At 36.4% G+C, this 19,123-nt stretch overlaps 2 protein-coding genes across 5 annotated transcripts in view; one reads left to right on the top strand and one right to left on the bottom strand.

The window, feature by feature from the left end:
- The first annotated feature begins 569 nt into the window (after positions 1–569).
- Positions 570–5,133, top strand: LOC132114000 (transmembrane protein 109-like). 2 transcript variants are annotated; one of them, XM_059522106.1, is made up of 4 exons: positions 570–885; positions 1,572–1,631; positions 3,002–3,104; positions 4,501–5,133. In XM_059522106.1, exons 1-4 carry the CDS (start codon positions 673–675, stop codon positions 4,869–4,871), a joined length of 747 nt encoding a protein of 248 aa, XP_059378089.1. In that variant the 5' UTR covers positions 570–672; the 3' UTR covers positions 4,872–5,133. The 2 variants fall into 2 exon arrangements, with proteins under 2 accessions (XP_059378089.1, XP_059378090.1); XM_059522107.1 differs by lacking the exon at positions 1,572–1,631.
- Positions 5,134–11,502: 6,369 nt separating this feature from the next.
- Positions 11,503–19,123, bottom strand: part of LOC132114001 (CRACD-like protein) — a 41,137-nt gene continuing 33,516 nt past the window's right edge. For all 3 annotated transcript variants that reach the window (XM_059522109.1, XM_059522108.1, XM_059522110.1), the window contains 8 exons: positions 17,890–18,048; positions 17,620–17,725; positions 15,853–16,208; positions 14,553–15,089; positions 13,934–14,465; positions 12,935–13,059; positions 12,499–12,586; positions 11,503–11,906 (listed from right to left, as the gene is read on the bottom strand). In XM_059522109.1, coding sequence (XP_059378092.1) covers positions 11,743–11,906; positions 12,499–12,586; positions 12,935–13,059; positions 13,934–14,465; positions 14,553–15,089; positions 15,853–16,208; positions 17,620–17,725; positions 17,890–18,048 — 2,067 coding nt within the window. In that variant the 3' untranslated portion in view covers positions 11,503–11,742. The remainder of the gene's footprint in view (positions 11,907–12,498; positions 12,587–12,934; positions 13,060–13,933; positions 14,466–14,552; positions 15,090–15,852; positions 16,209–17,619; positions 17,726–17,889; positions 18,049–19,123) is intronic.

A 19,123-nucleotide genomic window follows, 5' to 3' on the forward strand; every position in this document is an offset into this window, starting at 1 on the left:
GCTACTGTAAATCTAGTAAGCAGCGCGCGATATCGCGTTTAAGTGCCAGCACCGTGTGAACGGGATTCGAGCAGGAATGCAGGAGGCGGGGGCATAACCTTATGTCTGTAGCCAAACAGCCGTATCTACAGCCCGGAGCTCCTCACCCAACTCGCTATAATAAATTGTGTCTGCGCTCGGCAGAAAATAGACTTCTGCGCGTTTTTTAAAAACAGTTTTTGCATAGAGTCAGGTCTCTAAATTAAAATCTTATTTTATATTTATCGACTTAACGCTTTGTTGTACTTGTATGATACCATATACAGTCATCCAGACGCTATTTTTAAGTGCCCTTGGCAAGCGCGTGCCAGACTGTTTGAGAACTTAATTTTAGTAACGTTAGCCTATTATACATGAGGAGCCCAGCGTAACGTATGCCATCTAATTGTGTTTTTTCAGTTGGGTTTTTGTTTGCTTATTGATTTTTGACACGCATGAACTTGTAAATTTGCTTAGCTATGAACTAGGTTTAGTTTAGAACCAGTAGTTGTATTTTATCCATATATTTATATATATTTCTAGGGTAGCCTAATAATCCCGCTAGACATACTGACAGCCTATTTTTTATTAGCTACACATCGATTATTAAGTGTCTTTTTTCGGATCTTTCATTTGTACCGCGGGTTTTTAAGGATGTCAGGTCACAACATTGCCTCGAGGAGCTCGGAAAAGCTGCTTTTCTTTGGGTTTTTGGTTCTGGTTCGTTCGGTCTTGTGTCACGGGTTTGCTGAGGAGTTCTCCTCGGGCTCTTATGATTTTGGGTCTGTTATCCTGGAGCCTCTGGACGGGTTGAGAAAGTACGCGGAGTCCATTGTCGGCACCCATGTGATTGAGATTGGTGCTGAGGTAACTTTTTTTTTATTTGTGAAATGATATAATGTCTTATTCTACACTTCCCAGAGGAAAATTATGCTCTTATTTGTTCAAAATATTCCATCGAGGCTTCTCTTTCAATGCTTACTTAGCAGAGGTCTTGATTATTTTTCATTGAAGTATCAACTTTGCCTCAGATGTTTCTACTAAAAAATAAATAAATAAAAAATAAACGGCCAATAATAAGGTTTGCTGAGTATGGATACAATTCAATGAGTAATGTAAAAGATTATAATGAAATTCTGATGGCAGAGTTTGGTGCTTTAGCAAATCTGAGAACTGAAACTCTAGAGGAGAAATATGAGATTACACAGGTTTTTTTTTTTTTTTTTTTTACCTCAGGTGAAACATCTGAGAAGCATGAGCCTCCCCATGTAAAACAATGACATCTAGGAGAATCAATTGAGATTCTGAAAAGATCTCGTTTATGGTTTAAATTTTTTATATATAGCCTATTCTGATTACTGGACCTCTACTTCTCTTATTCCCTAATACATGCTTATACTTGTGGCATTCACATTTCTCTCCCCACTCTTATCCCTCTCTCATGTTGCCTCTTGACTTGTTAATCATGTTTTAACCCTTTCCTCACCTCCACTCATCCTTTGCCCTAATTTCCTCTGCTTATGTCCTGCTCACTGAACCTCTCTTTGACCCAGAATGCTGTTTTGTACCTTGACTCAGTGTTTGGCCCTGAGAACATCTATTCTGTTGCAATGGTAAGAACAAGTAAAAGTGTCAGAGCAGGACTGATTTGTGTACTTGTTTTGACACACACATGCTCGTCCTTGTAATGTTACCGTCTGTGTGAAAACCACAACTGCTAGTGAGGGGAAATGCCAGAACAGGTGCGCAAGTGCTTGGTGGCTCACGCCTCGAATGGCAAACAATGCTGCTTTGTACAGTGATTATGTTCTTATTGAATTCCTGTATGAAGTCACACACACACACACACACACACACACACACACACACACACACACACACACACACACACTGTTTCTGATTGCTCATGTTCGTCCTTCACCAAATGAGGTGACCTTGTTCCTGAGACTGTGTTTGATCACAAGTAATGTATTTGTAATAGCTGTGCATGTCTGTAAGTGATAAAGTTAAGTGGGATGCCCAGCTGTCACTCTGGCAGTGTTGCTTGCGCATGCACACACACACACAAACACACACACACACACACACACACACACACACACACACACAGACCGCTCTATTTGTATCGTGATGTGCTCTTACACAAATAGTGTTAAAGATTATCTATTATTAGCCTGCTTCCTTAGCCTATCAAAATTAAGAGATGAACAAAGAAGTACCACATTAAAACTCACTATTATCACAAGGAAATGCATATTCCCAACAAGATTCAAAATGATTCATTTGATATCATTAGCTAAAATGAAGTGTAACTACTTTAAATGTAAAATTATCATAATATATCATCAATATATTTTCAATATAATTATTAATGTAATTATTATATATCCTTTGGGGAGTATAAAGGGGTGTAAAAAATGTCAGGGTTGTACAAATGTCCTGAGATCAGAATGAAAATGAAAAGAATACAAAATGTGAAAGGAAAACCATCTTAAGTAGTTTGGTATAAAAGTTATTATTTCTCAGAAAAATGTTAGTTGTGAAGCATATCTGGAAAAACTTTAATCTTTTTCTGCAGTCAAAAGACACATGAAATGTTTATTCCACCCTATTAAAAACTGATATGCTTAAACTGAAGTTTTGTCATTTTTCTTGCTGTCTGTGATTCCATCAGAACAGAACTGTGCTTTATAATAGCTTACTGTGCCTCTACTGTTATGTTACAGTGTTGTGCCCCATAAATACATACATTGCATGTCACATACGCTGCCTATAGAATTTGCATTGACACCGAAACATTGCTTTAATTAAATTTTGTGTATTGTGTGACTCTTGTCAGTCAGTGTTGGTTAATGATAAGCTATGGCCAGAGATCTATGAGTTGAGTTCATATAAAGACCACCCTAAGAAAAACAACAATGCACACTACATAGGCACATTCTGGAGTCGAATCACTTTTTTCCCTTGTTTTTCTTTTCTTCAGTTTGTCGAAATGTTGCTGAAGTTTGTTGCTGAAGGAGCTGCCAGTGGACTGAATGTCATTGCTGTGTATGTATCTGAGATTCTCAGAGCTACAGGAGTGAACGGTGAGTAAAGGTTGTCTCTCAGGTGTTAGAACTAAATATAAAAAATAAAATAATGTTGTTCAACTTGTCAAGCTCATTACTCTTCTGAGTACTAACACTGGAGCCCCTGGGCCTCGTAATGCTGATATAAATGACTGTGTGTCTTAGTATGTGTGGAATGCTCAGAGAAAATGAGGAGAAAGAAAGAAGGTAGTATTTCATCTCAGAAACATATGGGCTTATATAAAAAACATTTGTCCAACTCGTCAGTATATTAGTGGTTCCGAAACCCCAATTAAAGGGCTCTTCACACCAGTGACGATGAACAAAACTATCAAGTTTTAAATGGGTGGTTGATTGCAATTTCACTTTTTTTAGTTGGGACTACAACAAGCTTCTTCCCAGGTCCCTTACGTCACAAACCCAGATAAACCCCGCCCCCAGGAACATGCAACAAACTGGACGAGGCAATGCTGTGCTGCTTTAGAGAAGAGGAAGAGAAAACTAGGGGTGCACGTAAAAATCTGTGCATATATAAATCAAGATTCTGATTTCTTACGAATCTAATGGATACACAATTTTCAAAACCAATGTTTTAAAGCAGCGGATCTCAATCATGTTCCTCGCATCGCCCTTCTATGCATCTCTCTCTCTCTATCATTCAGATCAACTCCAACAAACTGATCCATTTATACACTTATTTCCACATAGAAACGAGAAGCATTATACATGGAAGCGCGTACGGTTGCTGTACTGTATTAAAGCTTTAATCAGAATAAAAGCATATATTAGGAGCTAACAGAAGCAGTAGCATTAACAAACAACAGCGTATATAAAAGTATGAGACAGACAACAAACAAACATACCATTAAGACCCGTGCTTACACAGGTTCTGTGCGATCCTCTTCTTTAATATTCTCTGTTTCTCAGTCAGGCTCAAATTGATAATACAGAGGAAGTCATTGTTTACAATATAGCCGGAGCACATTCTGAGCTTGAGAGGGGCGGGATGTTCAGACGCACTCGAGGCGGTTTAGCGAATCACAACACACTGAGCCAACTGACCAATCTCAGCCAATCGCGTATTTCTGAGGGAGGGGCTTCACAATAACAGGAAATAATCAAGGCGTTTGTCAGAGAAGGGACAGATCGGTGTAGAATAAAGGTAAATCATGTGAAAAATAATGCATGGTTTTTTTTGCATTGGGTTTGTGACAAAGAAATTAATCTGACAAAAAATACCTGCTGTTGCAATTGGAAAAATAACGACATGGACAACAGTGATGAAAATTGTCAAGTTAATTCTAACAACATAACACCCCTATCTGGACAGGAAATCACCTCTCACATTTTCTTCTGAAAATGCTTCACCCAATTCACATACGTTCTTTTTTCTTTCTGTTTGTTTTATTCATAGAGACCGTATCGGTGCCTCATTTCACTGCTGAGGGTGTGTCTGCTGTGACCAAGTGGGCTTTGCTGGCTCTGATCGCTTACTGGCTCCTGTCCTTGTTGCTGCGAGTCACCGTAATGCTTGTAACGAGAGTGTTTTGGCTGATTAAAGCAGTTGTGGTGCTGTGGCTGTTTGTGCGGATCATCGGTGACCCCGCTGCCTCCAGTGAAGTCACTACAATGAGACTGATTTTACTAGTGCTCATCTGTGCTGTGTTTGGAGTCGCTACGAGCAGCGGCGGTGGGACAGGAGGCAGTCTGGAGAGCCGGATGAGCAGACTGGAGGGACAAGTCAAAGGGCTGGAAGAGATGAAAATGAGCAGCAATGAACAGTAATGAGCAGCTTAAAACAAGCATATGGACTCATGACAACAGGGAGATGAGGACTCAAGGAGGACGTGTTTAATGCAACTCAGAACAGCCTTAGGTATTAATATCCGATTTTGCCAGTTCTTTCTTGTTTTAAATACATTTCATAGTTAATTGGGCCATGGAGACTACTCCCATATTGTTTTTTGTAAAATGTAAAGCAAGAAGAAAGAACTTCATCCCACAGCTCTTTAAATTTCATGTGGTACCATTAAAATTCTCGATTGTTTCGTGTTGCCTGTTTCTTTGAGACTGCCATTGCATGGACACACAGATAACTTCAGTTCAGCTGCTCACACTTGCAACAACTGTAATAATACAAGAGCAACTGGATGAAGCAGTGATTAGGAAACATGTAGATATGTGTCTATGGCAATATTTAGAAACTTTCTGACTGGACTAGACATTTTAATGTAGTCCAACCTTATCTGTTACAATCAACAGACGATCAAATCAACTGCGGGCAGCAGATCCTTATCCTGTTAAGAGCCCAAACTCTGGAACAATCTCGTAGGTAAAATATTAATAATAATTAGATTATATTACTGTATATATAATTTGGTAGTAAAACAAAGAGTTGCCGATTTTATTGGTGCAAATGAGTAGTAGTGATACTATGTACAACTTTTGCAACTGCTTTTTATAATTTAATTAGAAGCACCACAAAAATAAATTGTGTCATCTGTTATAGGGACTACTACTAAACAGACATTTAGAAGTTGATTTGAGAATGCAAAGTATTGAAAATAACAATGAAGCTCTGTAAACACTTGCATTTTTACAACACAATAAATGTGTGTGTCCCATCAGGTATTGAAAAGTTCTACACACACTTGTGGTCTTCATGCTCACTTGAACCAAATACATCAAATAAGTAGTCAAGTGCAAAGACCACAAGTGTGTATTGGGCAAGGCACATGTCAACCAGAGACATGCCCTGCAAAGACCTCGTCACCTGAATTGGCACAAGACCACAGGAATCCTCTGCTCAATCTGACTTGTGTTGCAGCCTGGAATTAAACCACACTACGTTGGTTTTGTCTGGCCTGAAGAGAATTGGCCCCCGATGGAGCCTGGTTTCTCCCAAGGTTTTTTTAGTCCATTTCTGGCACCGATTGACTTTTGGTTCCTTGCCACTATCGCCATTGACTTGCTTAGCTGGGGATGCTTAATTTCTGCCAATAATGAGGACTTGATTGCACAGATACTTTTTGAACTGAACTGAGCTGGACAATAACATCACTTAATCAATGATAAACTGACTGAAAAATTTTGTGTTTGTTATTATAGTCTTGCATTATCGACAAACGAATTTCCTGTTTGACATTGTAAAGCTGCTTTCACACAATCTGTATTGTATAAAGCGCTTTATAAATAAAAGTGACTTGACGATGCTGTATTGTATCGTGTGTATAGCCAAACTCATAAGTCAACCACCTGGAACTGCTTCCATTTACAACAGTGAGCAAAAGCTAGATTAAAGTGATTATTACGTTTTGAATATGGATATTTTTCTTACAAATGTGCATCGTTTAAGACACTTTTTTATGGATGGATGGTTTTTATTTAACTTCTTTTGGACTAATGCATGCAACACCCGCTGAGTGGCATTAAACAGCTTGAAGTCAAAGTCAAAGTCACCTTTATTTATATAGCGCTTTAAACAAAATACATTGCGTCAAAGCAACTGAACAACATTCATTAGGAAAACAGTGTCAATAATGCAAAAATGATAGTTAAAGGCAGTTCATCATTGGATTCAGTGATGTCATCTCTGTTCAGTTAAATAGTGTCTGTGCATTTATTTGCAATCAAGTCAACGTTATCGCTGTAGATGAAGTGAAAGATCAAAGACATTTTTAAATATAATTCCGAATGGATTAATCTGAAAGAAGAAAGTCATATACACCTAGGATGCCATGGGGGTGAGTAAAACAGCCACATTTTCATTTTTGGGTGAACTAATCCTTTAAAGGATTAGTTAACTTCCAGAATAAAGATTTCCTCATAATTAACTCACCCTCATGTCATCTAAGATGTTCATATCTTTCTTTGATCAGTCGAGAAGAATTGGTTTTTGAGGAAAACATTACAGAATTTTTCCCCATCTCAAATTAGACGTCGTGGAAATTTTCATTTATTTTAGTAAATCAACTCAAATTGTGAAACTTGTGTATTAAATAAATTCAGTGCACACAGACTGAAGTAGTTTAAGTGTTTGGTTCTTTTAATTGTGATGATTTTGTCTCACATTTAACAAACCCACCAATTCATTATCTCATATACTTTATAAGACCAATAAATAAATAAAAAAATCATTTTTAGTGAATTGTTGGCCTTCTGGAAAGTATGTTCATTTACTGTACATGTACTCAATACTTGGTAGGGGCTCCTTTTGCTTTAATTACTGCCTTAATTCGGCGTGGCATGGAGGTGATCAGTTTGTGGCACTGCTGAGGTGGTCTGGAAGCACAGGTTTCTTTGACAGTGGCCTTCAGCTCATCTGCATTTTTTGGTCTCTTGTTTCTCATTTTCCTCTTGACAACAGTTTCAGGTGTGTAAATGTTTAGTGCTCATTATTTACCATCAGTACAGCTCCTGGATGGGGTCCCATCAGAGTCCTAGTCCTCCTCACCCTGAGCTTTGGTGGATTTGGGGCGAGGAGGCAAACAACAGAAGAGTAAACCTCCAAAACCTCCTCTTTTTCTGTCTCTTCTTCTTTGTCTTGTCTCCCCTTCTCTCCTGCCGTGTCCTCAGGATCCCGTCAGGATGAGGATCGGTGGGTGTCAGTGTTGTACAGGGATTGCACAAACTCTCCTCCTCCTTCCGTCACTTTCCCATAATAACACAATAAATTGCTACAGATAACTGTAAAATAATTTGTAGCTACACTTAAATGTAAAATACCAACACGTAAAACTTACTTTACAGACAAAAAGCACGGAACAATAGAGCTGGAGATTCTCACTGAGATTAAAATAATTACGTGTGTGTAAATTGTATAATATTCTATCCAAACATAAAACACGTGTATTTAAAATAAATGTATTTTCTAAAAATAAAAAATTGCACCTGTTTTATTTTTTAAAATATAATATTATTGTATACACATATGTATACACATATTTTTTATTAATATAATCCTATGCAATGTGATGCACTACACCTGTAGATGCTCAATAAAACGCGTGATCGTGACTTTAAACATTCATTAGCTGGTTTTTAATCAGTAGTCAGTTCTAAGAAAAGCTCTAGGTTCATCTGTTTGCAGTTGTTACTTGGTTTGAACGTTCTTCTAATCCAGTGATTGACACATAAAAAGACTGAATTGGCCAAATATTTTTTGAGGCCACTGTATGAAGTTGACTCTTGTCTTAAAGTTTGAAACCAACATATGAACCCATCTGGGTCCCACCGGATAAATCAGATTTAATGTTACTAACAATCATTAAGTACATTATCATATTTTCCTATTATTCTTTATTGTTGTTTTTTTTTTTTCATTTGACATTATTATAGGCTGAATTATATTATTTTCTTAACAAGTCCTATTTTATGAGTATGATAAAGTTTGCTTTTTTCAAAAGGGTAGATCATGCTGATCTGAATAAATAATGCTAATATTTGCCCAAGGCTGGGTTTGCTATGATAAAAACAAATTTCTCCATATACTGGGCAGTCTTTATAGCCTACAACAGCTCCAAAATGTATTTGGTCAAAATTTCATATCATAAAACAGAAAAGTGTTGAAAATTCTATTAGACAATCTACTAACCTTTCTGAGCCATTAACCATCTGGTGCCAAAGTGATTTTTGGATGTATGAAGTCTTATTGTCGTGGAAATCTACTGATGTAAAAAAGATGAGAGAGAGTGAATAATTAACTTTAATTAAAGCAAGTAGGGAAGGAGTGTAGTAAACTCAAATGAGCATGCTGACTTAATGAAAATACACTTCTTATAGAGGCAAGAAGTTTCAAATATAGAAACTGCACGTGTTTGTGATTTTCGTCATTGTGAGTATCTATTGATCCAGTAGATGGCGCTACTCTGACATTGTTTTCAATCGCTAGCACTCATTTCTAGGGCTGTTCGATTCCACAATTTTTGGAATCGATTCCAAGAATAAATTCCAAGAATCGATTCCTCACTATTGTTTTCGATTCTTTTCAATCTTTTCTTCTTTTTTTTTAGATTAAAAGGAACATAATCTCACCATGATGACTGCAGGATAGGTCATATAATGTATCCTTCCTATAATATGAAGCTGAAATTTTTTTTTGACGATATGAAAATTTTATTTTTATCAGCTTTACCCGTGAAATTAGTCATAGCCCAGCTCAGCAGGGATGCGTTTATCGCAGGAATTAAATAAGACATGAAGTGTCTAAAATAAATGTGCACAGTTCAGCTGAATGATGAAATTTACTTTGTATACTTTGCACAATATTAACAAACCGTACACTGAAATAACCAGAACATTAATGACTGATAGAGCTCTGTCAATCAGATGGCTCTCATCCACTGATCTATGCTCTTGACGTAATATTTATAATTATCATTGGCTGATAGAAATGTTTAAAAATATATATATTTTAGATGGTAATAGATCAAGACCCTCAGTGACGTCATGATCTATTCGTTCATGCAGCGCTCAAAATTGTGGACAATTAAGCCAGTTCAACCGTAAAATAACCTCTAAAAATTGAAAATAATCTTTTATCTCACAACTGTTGTAATTATGGCTTAGGTGAATTGTGCTTCTGAAACGAAAGGCTACATCCTAAAATTCAAATGATCATTGCCGGCTCGTTTTCTTTCCGTTTATTTTCGTGAATTTAAATGTGTGCAGCCTTTGTCGGATGTAGCCTTCCGTTAGAGAGACTCCCATAGATAAGCTTTGTTGAACTGAAAAATACTCTGAAAGAGGAGTCGATTCCCCTTGATAGAATCGATTTCAACCTTTGGAATCGACTCTCGATTCCCAACACCTCGGAATCGATTCTTTTTGGAATCGATTCCCAGCCCTACTCATTTCTCAATATAAAACACGTTTTCAAAACTCTTTACGGATTTCTCCTAACTTTCAGATTGGCACAGAAGATATTTTCACTTTCAGAATGCACTAAAACTACCAAAAGACTACATACAAGTCTCGAATCAAGTCATTCTTCCATAACGCTAGCAAAGCTTGTCACTTAACCAACACTCAGGAAATGATGGCATAAACTAGCCTACCAACCCCTACAGTGTTTTCTTTTGCAAAATCTCTTTACAAAACAAGAATGAGACCACTCTACTGATGAGCATTCACTTCAAGTATATGTTACTTAGTCTATGTTTACTTTGCAGTATTCTTAAATTTACCTTTTTGTTTTAGATGGCAATGAAATTGAATGTAGACTAGGAGTTCAGCTAGCCTATATCTATGATACTATTTTTTAGGTTTAGAATATATTTCAGCGTGGTTTTACTGGACTATTCAGATTTGTATTAAGCAGTTTAAGTATGAGAACATGCAAACTGGCCCAGGTAGGCTATATAAAGTTTTGGCCGTGTTTGTGTCTGACTGAGAAAATAATTCATATCATTTGAAAGTTGCCACTTTTTTGTTCCAAATGATCCCGTTTGAAAAACTCCACTGTGTGAAGTTCTGACAAAGTTACTTGAGTTCAGCATGTGTAAAAGTCAAATAAACAGATTTTCCCCTAATATCACCTTGTAGGTATTTTAATTTGCCACCTTATTAAACAAATGTAACATAAATAAGCGTAAATAACTTTTGTCAACATTTGAAATACACTGTTTTATTAAAGGAATAATTCACCCATAAGTAAAAAATGACTTAACCTAAAGCCATTCAAGATGTAAGGAGTTTGCTTCTTCCAAACAGCTTTCTGACGGCACCCATTCCCTGCAGAGGATCCACTGGTGAGCAAGTGATGCAATGCTACATTTCTCCAAATCGGTTCTGAAATATTTCTTATTATGTATTTGTATCAAGCATTGTTGCTCATTCAAATGATTAGAAATGTCAAAACATTAAGTGAAGGAACATGTACTAATTATGTTAAATTATTTTTGCATTATTATTATTATTATTATTATTATTTGTCTCAGCACATGTTGGGTTTTACATAGATTAGAAAATACTGGATGGTTTAATGTTATCTTTTATAATGACATTTATAAGCATTAAATACTACCTGGATAAAATATTTGATAAACGATACTACAATCCTGAAGAAGCAGAAATGAATGAAAAACGAATATAAAAGGAAGGAAATCGGTGTCAGTGGATGGACAAAATAAGCATGGCTCCATTTTATTATTTTTCTTGATTATTTGTACTTCACATTTTATGTACAAGTCACAAAACTGTGCACGTAAATACAAAAATACATAAAACATACAAGAGTGAGATAAATAAATACAATGACACCTTCAGCTCCATTCATGATAACGGTGTTACTAACGTTAAAGGCTATAACAGAACATAGCGAAGTTATTTAATAAAGAGTAGCCCTTAATAAAAACACAGCTTTGACAGCGGGTCATCTTCAAATTTTTGGAATGTTTTTTTTTGTTTGGAATTTTCTTTCCTCAGTTTGAAGCATTGTGAACTCTGACCTGTGTCTGTTTGAAAAAAAATTTAATGTCTTTTGTTGCAAACCAAATTACAAATGCAACGTATTACCCATAAGCCCCAGTCTACTGTGCATCCGTCTCCTTTATGACGTCAAACAACATAAATGACACTGGGCTGATTAAGCAAAGTTTTGTTCATGTGTATGTAAATATAGAGGAGGATTATGCAGTCTATATGCCAGCTGGGCTTCTCACTGAACAATCTGGGGCATTTCACTCCATGCTTTGGACTTCTTCTTAGCGAGAGCCAGCCAGGGAGGCTCATCTTGGGCCAGGGGTGCAGCGGATGGGTTAGCGCTTCTCTTACTTTCCTTCTCTACCATGGATGAGTTGTTCAGTTCAAGGGAGCAGAACACTGTTCATTCAAAAACAATGGAAAACAGCTTATATATTCATCTTCATTTGATAGTTTATTCCTTTAGTTTATCACGTTTATGAAATTAAATCAGAAACATACACTGCCAGCCAAAATTTTACAAATATTTATGAAAGAAGTCTATACAGTAGTATAGTGAAATATTATTACAGTTTAAAAGAACTGCTTTCTAGATGTATTGTAAAGTGTAATTTTTTACTGTATTTTTGATCAAACACGTACTGAAACTTTTGGTCAACCTTGGTGAGCTTTAAAGACTTCTTTAAAAACTATTAGAAAAATGTTTATTATTCCAAACGTTTGTTTGGGAGTGTAAAAGTAAGAAAAAGTACTTCATGATTGTAGCATTCATATTGAATAATAAATAATTTAGACAGTTACAATACATATCCGCTAGGGGGCAGACACTGACATAAAATCCCTTTTCAATCTGTTTAACACATAACCTCATGCTATTAAAAGATTAAAACCGTATTTCGTGACTTTGCAGGTCATTGCACTTTTCAGACCAAACAGAACAAACCTAAATCCAGAAAAGCTTCGCAATGTTCGCAAATGACACTAATGTTACCTTGTAAAGGTGAACACGGCTGTGCCAGTTGCTCTTTGACGACTGGATTTGATAAAGTGGCCGGAGAATCCTGTCTTTTGACATCCCCCTGAGAACAAGTCGACACATTTTAGAAATGAGGGAAAAGAAACAATATTCGTGGAATTAACACAAAAGATCCATGAAGGAACAAAACATTTGTTGCATCGGCTAATACAAATTATCACAAAAAAAATTAGTCACATCATGAAATTATACCTCACTTGATTTAGTGTTCGTTTCATTTCACCTCTTTAAATCTTTGCAGAACACTTCATTTTCCCAAGCTGCAACATGCAGAGATGACTACACGTGTGAAGATGATTGTCCCGTTGCTTCATGATGCTCAGACACAGTCTTCAGCCGGGCAAGATTTGACATGACATATTTGTTCATTATATAAAGGAAGCGCACAAACCTGTGCGGGAAGTTTCTCTGGAGAGTTTTCTGGCGAGTTCTCGATGAAGTTCCTCTGCTTCTGTCTGGCCACAGAGATCCAGCTCGGAGACGCAGTACTACCAACAGATATTCTTCCCACTGTGTCTGAAAAAGCACATCAAATTTGCTACATATTATTTTTAAGACACGCTTTTTTGGCTGACATAACACAGAAAAATAAAAAATTATGCTAAATAATAATATACCTCACTTTTCAAGATCAAGTCAAAAGCTGATCAATGAAATAAAGCCCTGCCCTGTATTATTTACTAAATATTCAGTTTTGCTCCGTAATGTCAAATTATGTGAGTTAAATGCATTGCAAATTCATTTTAAGTCGTCATAATATAAATAGTGATTATTTAAATTTAACCTACAAATAAATGCCAAAACACAAATAATAACAAAAAATCATTTTCTTAATGCACTATATATAAAAAAAACCTTAATGCACTATAAAGCAGTATAGATATTGCAATTGTCCTATTTTATATAGCAAAATATATAATTATTCAATAATACATTTAATACATTTTATAATTGAACAAAATTTTAAATTATTAAAATAATTCGTATTTTGTCCTGTTTTACAGTACAAATGTTCCGAACATCCCTACAAGATAAATGAACACCAGAAGCAAAACATTTTTTTTTCTCACAATTTTATTTTATATATCGTTTTATATTTACATTTTTAATGATCATTTTAATGACATTTGTAATAAAATAATTTAATTTATAGTAAGAGTATAGCATGATAAAAAAAATGACAGACTTTTTAAATGACTTTATAATTAAAAGATAATAGAAATATTAATATATTAAATATCTTTACTGGAAAACAAGACAAAATACTGATTGCAAATTTGAAATATTAATAAATATATATATATATATATATATATATATATATATATTTATTTATTTATTTGTTGATTTGCATATCTATACACACAATCAGCTTTTTAAGGAGAGGTACCTGGGATTTTCCTGGCCGACATCACAGTGTCTAATAACAGATCGGGCTTCTTTGGCAGGATGGGTTTCCTGCTGCTCTGCTCACGGTCCAGGGTCTCCTGCGCCCCTGAAGACTGCACGGGGGTCCAAGGTGATTCTCCATCTAAACCAAAGCGGTGCGGGATTGGAGTCTTTCTCAAACGCACTCCAAACGGGTTCTCTGGGCTGACCTCTGTTGGGGAACTCTGAGCTCGGGCTGCTTTGGGCAGTTCTTCTTTTACAGGAGTGATGAGTTCAGTTGTTTGTGGAGATTCATCAGAAGCATCAGTCTCTGGTGGAAACGGTGAGGTGGTCTGGGACTGCTCTTGGGCGCCTCCAGAAGCCAAAGACTTTTGCCACGCAGGGGTGATGGTGAACCGAGGTCCAACCTCAGCGATTCTCCTCAGTTCTCTTGTAGGCGACTCAAAAACTTGCTGGTCTTGCTGCTCAGAAACAACCTCAAGTTCTTCTGAAGACACTTCCTGAGGCTCATCAGACACATCAAGCATGTCGGACTCGGGCTCCTCTTCCTGTTCCACAGGAGACAGCAATGCATCGGAGAACTGAGAATGGAGAACCGGACTCTCTAGCACAGGACACACAGTCGACAGAAAGACCTCAACAGGTGGAGCTTCAGAGGCTTCAGGCTCATCACTGGCCTCATCATCTCTGACTGTCGGATCAGATTCAGGAACGTTCTCCACATTGATTGCAGCTGATTCTCTTTGGTCCCCTGAAGTCTCTTCTTTCTCAGGCTCTAGAGAATCTGTCTGACCTCCAACATCATTAGTAGAGTCCTCCCTTTTCTCAGGTTCCACCGCCATCATTTCATCATCTTCATCTCCAGCATCTTTGCTTTCGGTCTCCATTTCAGCTTCATCCTCAACCGCATCTTCATCTTGTTCGGTCACATTTACTGCGAGAGCGTTTGGTGATTGTACTAACTCTTGGTCCTCCTCGTCTGCTTGTGTCTGTACATCAGCAGACTCTGGCACCTCCAGCTGCTCTTCTGAATCTACACATGACTCTGAAAGCGAGTTTGGCAGAGGAGTTTGCACCATAGGCTCTGAGGAATCGAGAAGATCTTTGTTGTCTTCCTCAAGCCGAGAAACTGTGCTCTCACTATTTATGTATTCCTCCTACAAAAAGAAAGCACAAATAGTTCAACTGTAGATCTGTAGAATCTGTAGATCAATGACATAATGGCATTTCTAATGGATTAAAAGTACATCAAAAATGCAATTCATACATCAGTGACATAAACATTACATTTCTGAAATAATATTAAATCAAATTTATTATTTTGAGGGGCATAAAGTAAAAAAACAAACAAACAAAAAACCTTGCATCAAAAAAAAAAACTGCCTAAATAAAAATATTAAGTTCTTATTGAGCAGTTTGGCATATTCCTTTATTATGTTATTTTATACAGAATATAATATTATATTGTTAATAATATAAAATCTAAATCTATAATAAATAAACTTTAATAAAATACACACTTACACACACACACATAATATATATATATATATATATATATTACGTTTAATTTAATTTTACTAAGAAATATACCAAGTTAATATATATATATACTATTTACTTTTATTAAAATTACACTATTTACTTATTACTATTTTAAAACTCATTTGAAGTACAATTTTGAATAATGTGAAAATAATTATTAAGATATCTACATGTATTTAAGATATAAGATAAAAACTGATGATTACGCCACATGACTATTTTGTCATTACATTTAAACTTTTGATGAAAATCATAAAGTTTTTCAAAGCCAACATGACCGCACACAGTACATTTCCAGGAACTTTGCACTTTTATTTCTTTGTCTCATACAATGGTAATTGCAATCTTCTTGAAAAAGTCAGTGGATGTGTGTACCTCACTCTGAAGAAGCATGTTCTCATGCTCCAGGGCTAGTCCTGATGCAAGAGGGCTCTTCAGGGAGCTCAGCACTTCCTCCAGCAATGACCCCTGCTCCTCAGGAACGACCTCACATCCTGTGTCCAACAGGAAGTCTTCGGCCTGCAGTTCGAGTGTTACTGGACTCTCCCAAGAGGATTCTGGGACCTCAGACTTGGGGATGTGATGTTCCTCTCCTTCAGAGACGTCTCTGGCTGAGATGGAGGATGTTGGAGAAGTTTTCTGACACTGGCCGGAGTCAGTCACTTCCTCTTCCTCTTGTTCAGAAGCATATGACTCAACATCTGAATCATTCACCTGTTCTCCGGGCAAATCTAGTCCAAATTGAACAATACAAAAAGTATTATTGAACTACTAACAACAATTATTGAATTACTTTACCATTCAAAAATTTGGAGTCTGCAAGATTTTAAAATGTTTTTGAAAGAAGTCTCTTCTGCTCACCAAGGCTGCATTTATTTACCGTATTTTCCGGACTATAAGTCGCACTTTTTTCATAGTTTGGCTGGTCCTGCGACTTATAGTCAGATGCGACTTATTTATCAAAATTAATTTGACATGAACCAAGAGAAATGAACTAAGCAACATGAACCAAGAGAAAACATTACTGTCTACATCCGCGAGAGGGCGCTCTATGCTGCTCAGTGCTTCTGTAGCATACACTGAAAACAAGGAGCGCCCTCTCTCGGCTGGAGAGGGTAATGTTTTCTCTTGGTTCTAAATAAATGCGACTTATAGTCCAGTGCGACTTATATATGTTTTTTTCCTCATCATGACGTATTTTTGGACTGGTGCGACTTATACTCAGGTGCGACTTATAGTCCGAAAAATACGGTAATAAAAACACGGTAAAAACACTAATAATGTGAAATAATATTACAACTGAAAATAATAAGGTTTCTATTTTTAAATATTTAAATTTATTTCTGTGATCAAAGCTGAATTTTCAGCATTATTACTCCAGTCTTCAGTCACATGATCTTTCAGAAATCTTTCTAATATGCTGATTTTCTGCTCAAGAAACATTTATTACTATTATCAATGTTCAAAAGAGTTCTACTGCTTAATATTTTTTGTGGAAGTGGTGATATATTTTTTTAGGATTCTTTGAAGAAAAGAAAGTTCAAAAGTACGGTGCCGCATTGCTGCCACACGCATATTTTTTTTCCTCACTCAATTATGTCGTAATATTAGACGTTATGTTGTTTTAACATCTTTTCTAGTTAAAACGAGATGTCTTAAAACGAGATTTTTGTCTCATTAAAATATTTTTTTTCTTGTCATAGACATGTCATAAAAACTATTTGTTTTCTCGTTATTATAGATGGTACATCATGAGAAAAGATGTTAAAACGACATATCTACAAAATAGTACAAAATAATATAGTATAGACATAGTACAAAATAATAGCATTTATTTTATTTTACTGACACTTTGGAAAATTTAAAGCATACATGCTGAATAAAAATATTTGTTTCTATATATATATATAAAAAAAAAACTTTCTGACCCCAATCACAGTGTGTGTGTGTGTGTGGTAACTGGTTTTATCAACGTATTTAAATATTACTAATTACATATTATTTAATATTGCGCTTTCATAATAATAATAAAAATACAATAATTTGTAACAACAAAACTAATTTTATAGATTAAATCAGGTAGAAATGTCTCTTTTAGGTGCCAACTGCAATTGCTACTTTGTAATGTATATACAGACATACTTTTCTGTTCTTCTTCAATAGTTGTGACCATCATCCGCAGTTTGTCCTCTGTGTCTCTGAGTAGAACTTTTTCTCTCAGGTCTCTTCTTTTGTCCAATATTTGCTTCTAAACATGAATAAGCACACACTCTGTTTTTCCAGCATTGCCCCTGTATCGCTCAAAAAGACAACTTAACCGAGAAGAAAACATCACTAACAGCTTGTTGGCCTGATATGATAAGACAGTGTGGATAATTGAAGCCTATGAATGGCTATTGTGAAGAATCTTACGCTGGCAGGCTTTCTCTTGACACAAGCGTTGGCTTTGACAGCGATGCGGTGATGTGCAGCTGAGCTGTCTAAGCAGGAGATGGAGCTGGCGGGCAAACTGAAGTCTACGAGGACGGAGCCCTGAGGTGTGCCAGGTCTCGAAGAAGCTTCACAAGACATCTTTATATGATGGAGGGGGACAAGGAATACAGATGTTAATAAGTCTACATCAGTTCAATAAGTTGTGTCATTTGTTTACAGCTTTAATATGAAATCGTACAATTCTTTCAAGCTACTTCCCTACAAAAACATCCATATTTGGGCTACGGTTTCAAATAAACAGTTGTATTCAAAGCATTTCCTTCAATCCCTTAACCGCCAGAAAACCAGAGTGGCATCATGATAGCAGAATAAATTCTTGTTCAAGGTCACACATGCATACAGCATGAACCATAATAATGAAAATAATAAAAAAAAACAGACACTCAGCCACCTTCACCACTACTGACTCATCGTGACCAAGTATTATGATTGTCCTCAGCTATTTCCTTTCAGAATGAAACACATTGAGTTTTTTTTTTTCTCAGAAATGCTCATTTTTTTTTTTAATATTCAGTGTAGGAAACAGGGTTTCATAAAAAGGAGATAATTAATTCAAGATAACACTATTTAAAAAAAACAATTCTCATGCTTTTAATGGCACAGTAGGTCAGGAACTGGTGTGTGAATGAGTTTTAAGGGAGCCAGCCGTGTGCTTGCACTGTGCTCAGGTCCAGCTTGGCAGCCGTTTTGACCCAGATTGCTGGGATATCCCATTTCCAGCAGACAGCCAGGCTGCGAGGGTGAACCGCTGGAATGCTTTTCAGACCACACGCCTACTTCACTCGTAACCCCTGCAGTCAAGGACAGCCAGCATTCAACAACACTGTCAAATGTCTCTAGTCATTAACTAATATGGGTTTTAATGGCCATTAATGATATGATGTCTAGACATTTAACACTTATTGAATAACATTACAGATTGAGCTGAATGAACCGGGTATGTGAAACTGTGCTGACAGCAGGCTAACCGGGTTACTGTATTTTGTGCAAATTATATAAATCATAATGTGATTTTGTAGAAATTGTAATCAGGTGCCAAAAAAAGCATATAACTGTGCCCATTAAAATGTCTTTACATCAAGGAGCATTGAACAATGCACAGTACAAGGGCAGTATTCTTAAGTAGTATTCTTCATAGCTTCTTGAGTCTGTT

The sequence above is a fragment of the Carassius carassius genome, chromosome 33 (genome assembly GCF_963082965.1).
Source record: "Carassius carassius chromosome 33, fCarCar2.1, whole genome shotgun sequence".
Lineage (NCBI taxonomy): Eukaryota > Metazoa > Chordata > Actinopteri > Cypriniformes > Cyprinidae > Carassius > Carassius carassius.

Bases quoted from the DNA above. Each gene is read 5' to 3' on its own strand.
- LOC132114000 (XM_059522106.1), top strand. From the start codon at position 673: ATGTCAGGTCACAACATTGCCTCGAGGAGCTCGGAAAAGCTGCTTTTC. The intron at 1,632-3,001 runs GTAAGAACAAGT...TCTTTTCTTCAG, and splicing joins ACATCTATTCTGTTGCAATG to TTTGTCGAAATGTTGCTGAA. The intron at 3,105-4,500 runs GTGAGTAAAGGT...TTTTATTCATAG, and splicing joins CAGAGCTACAGGAGTGAACG to AGACCGTATCGGTGCCTCAT.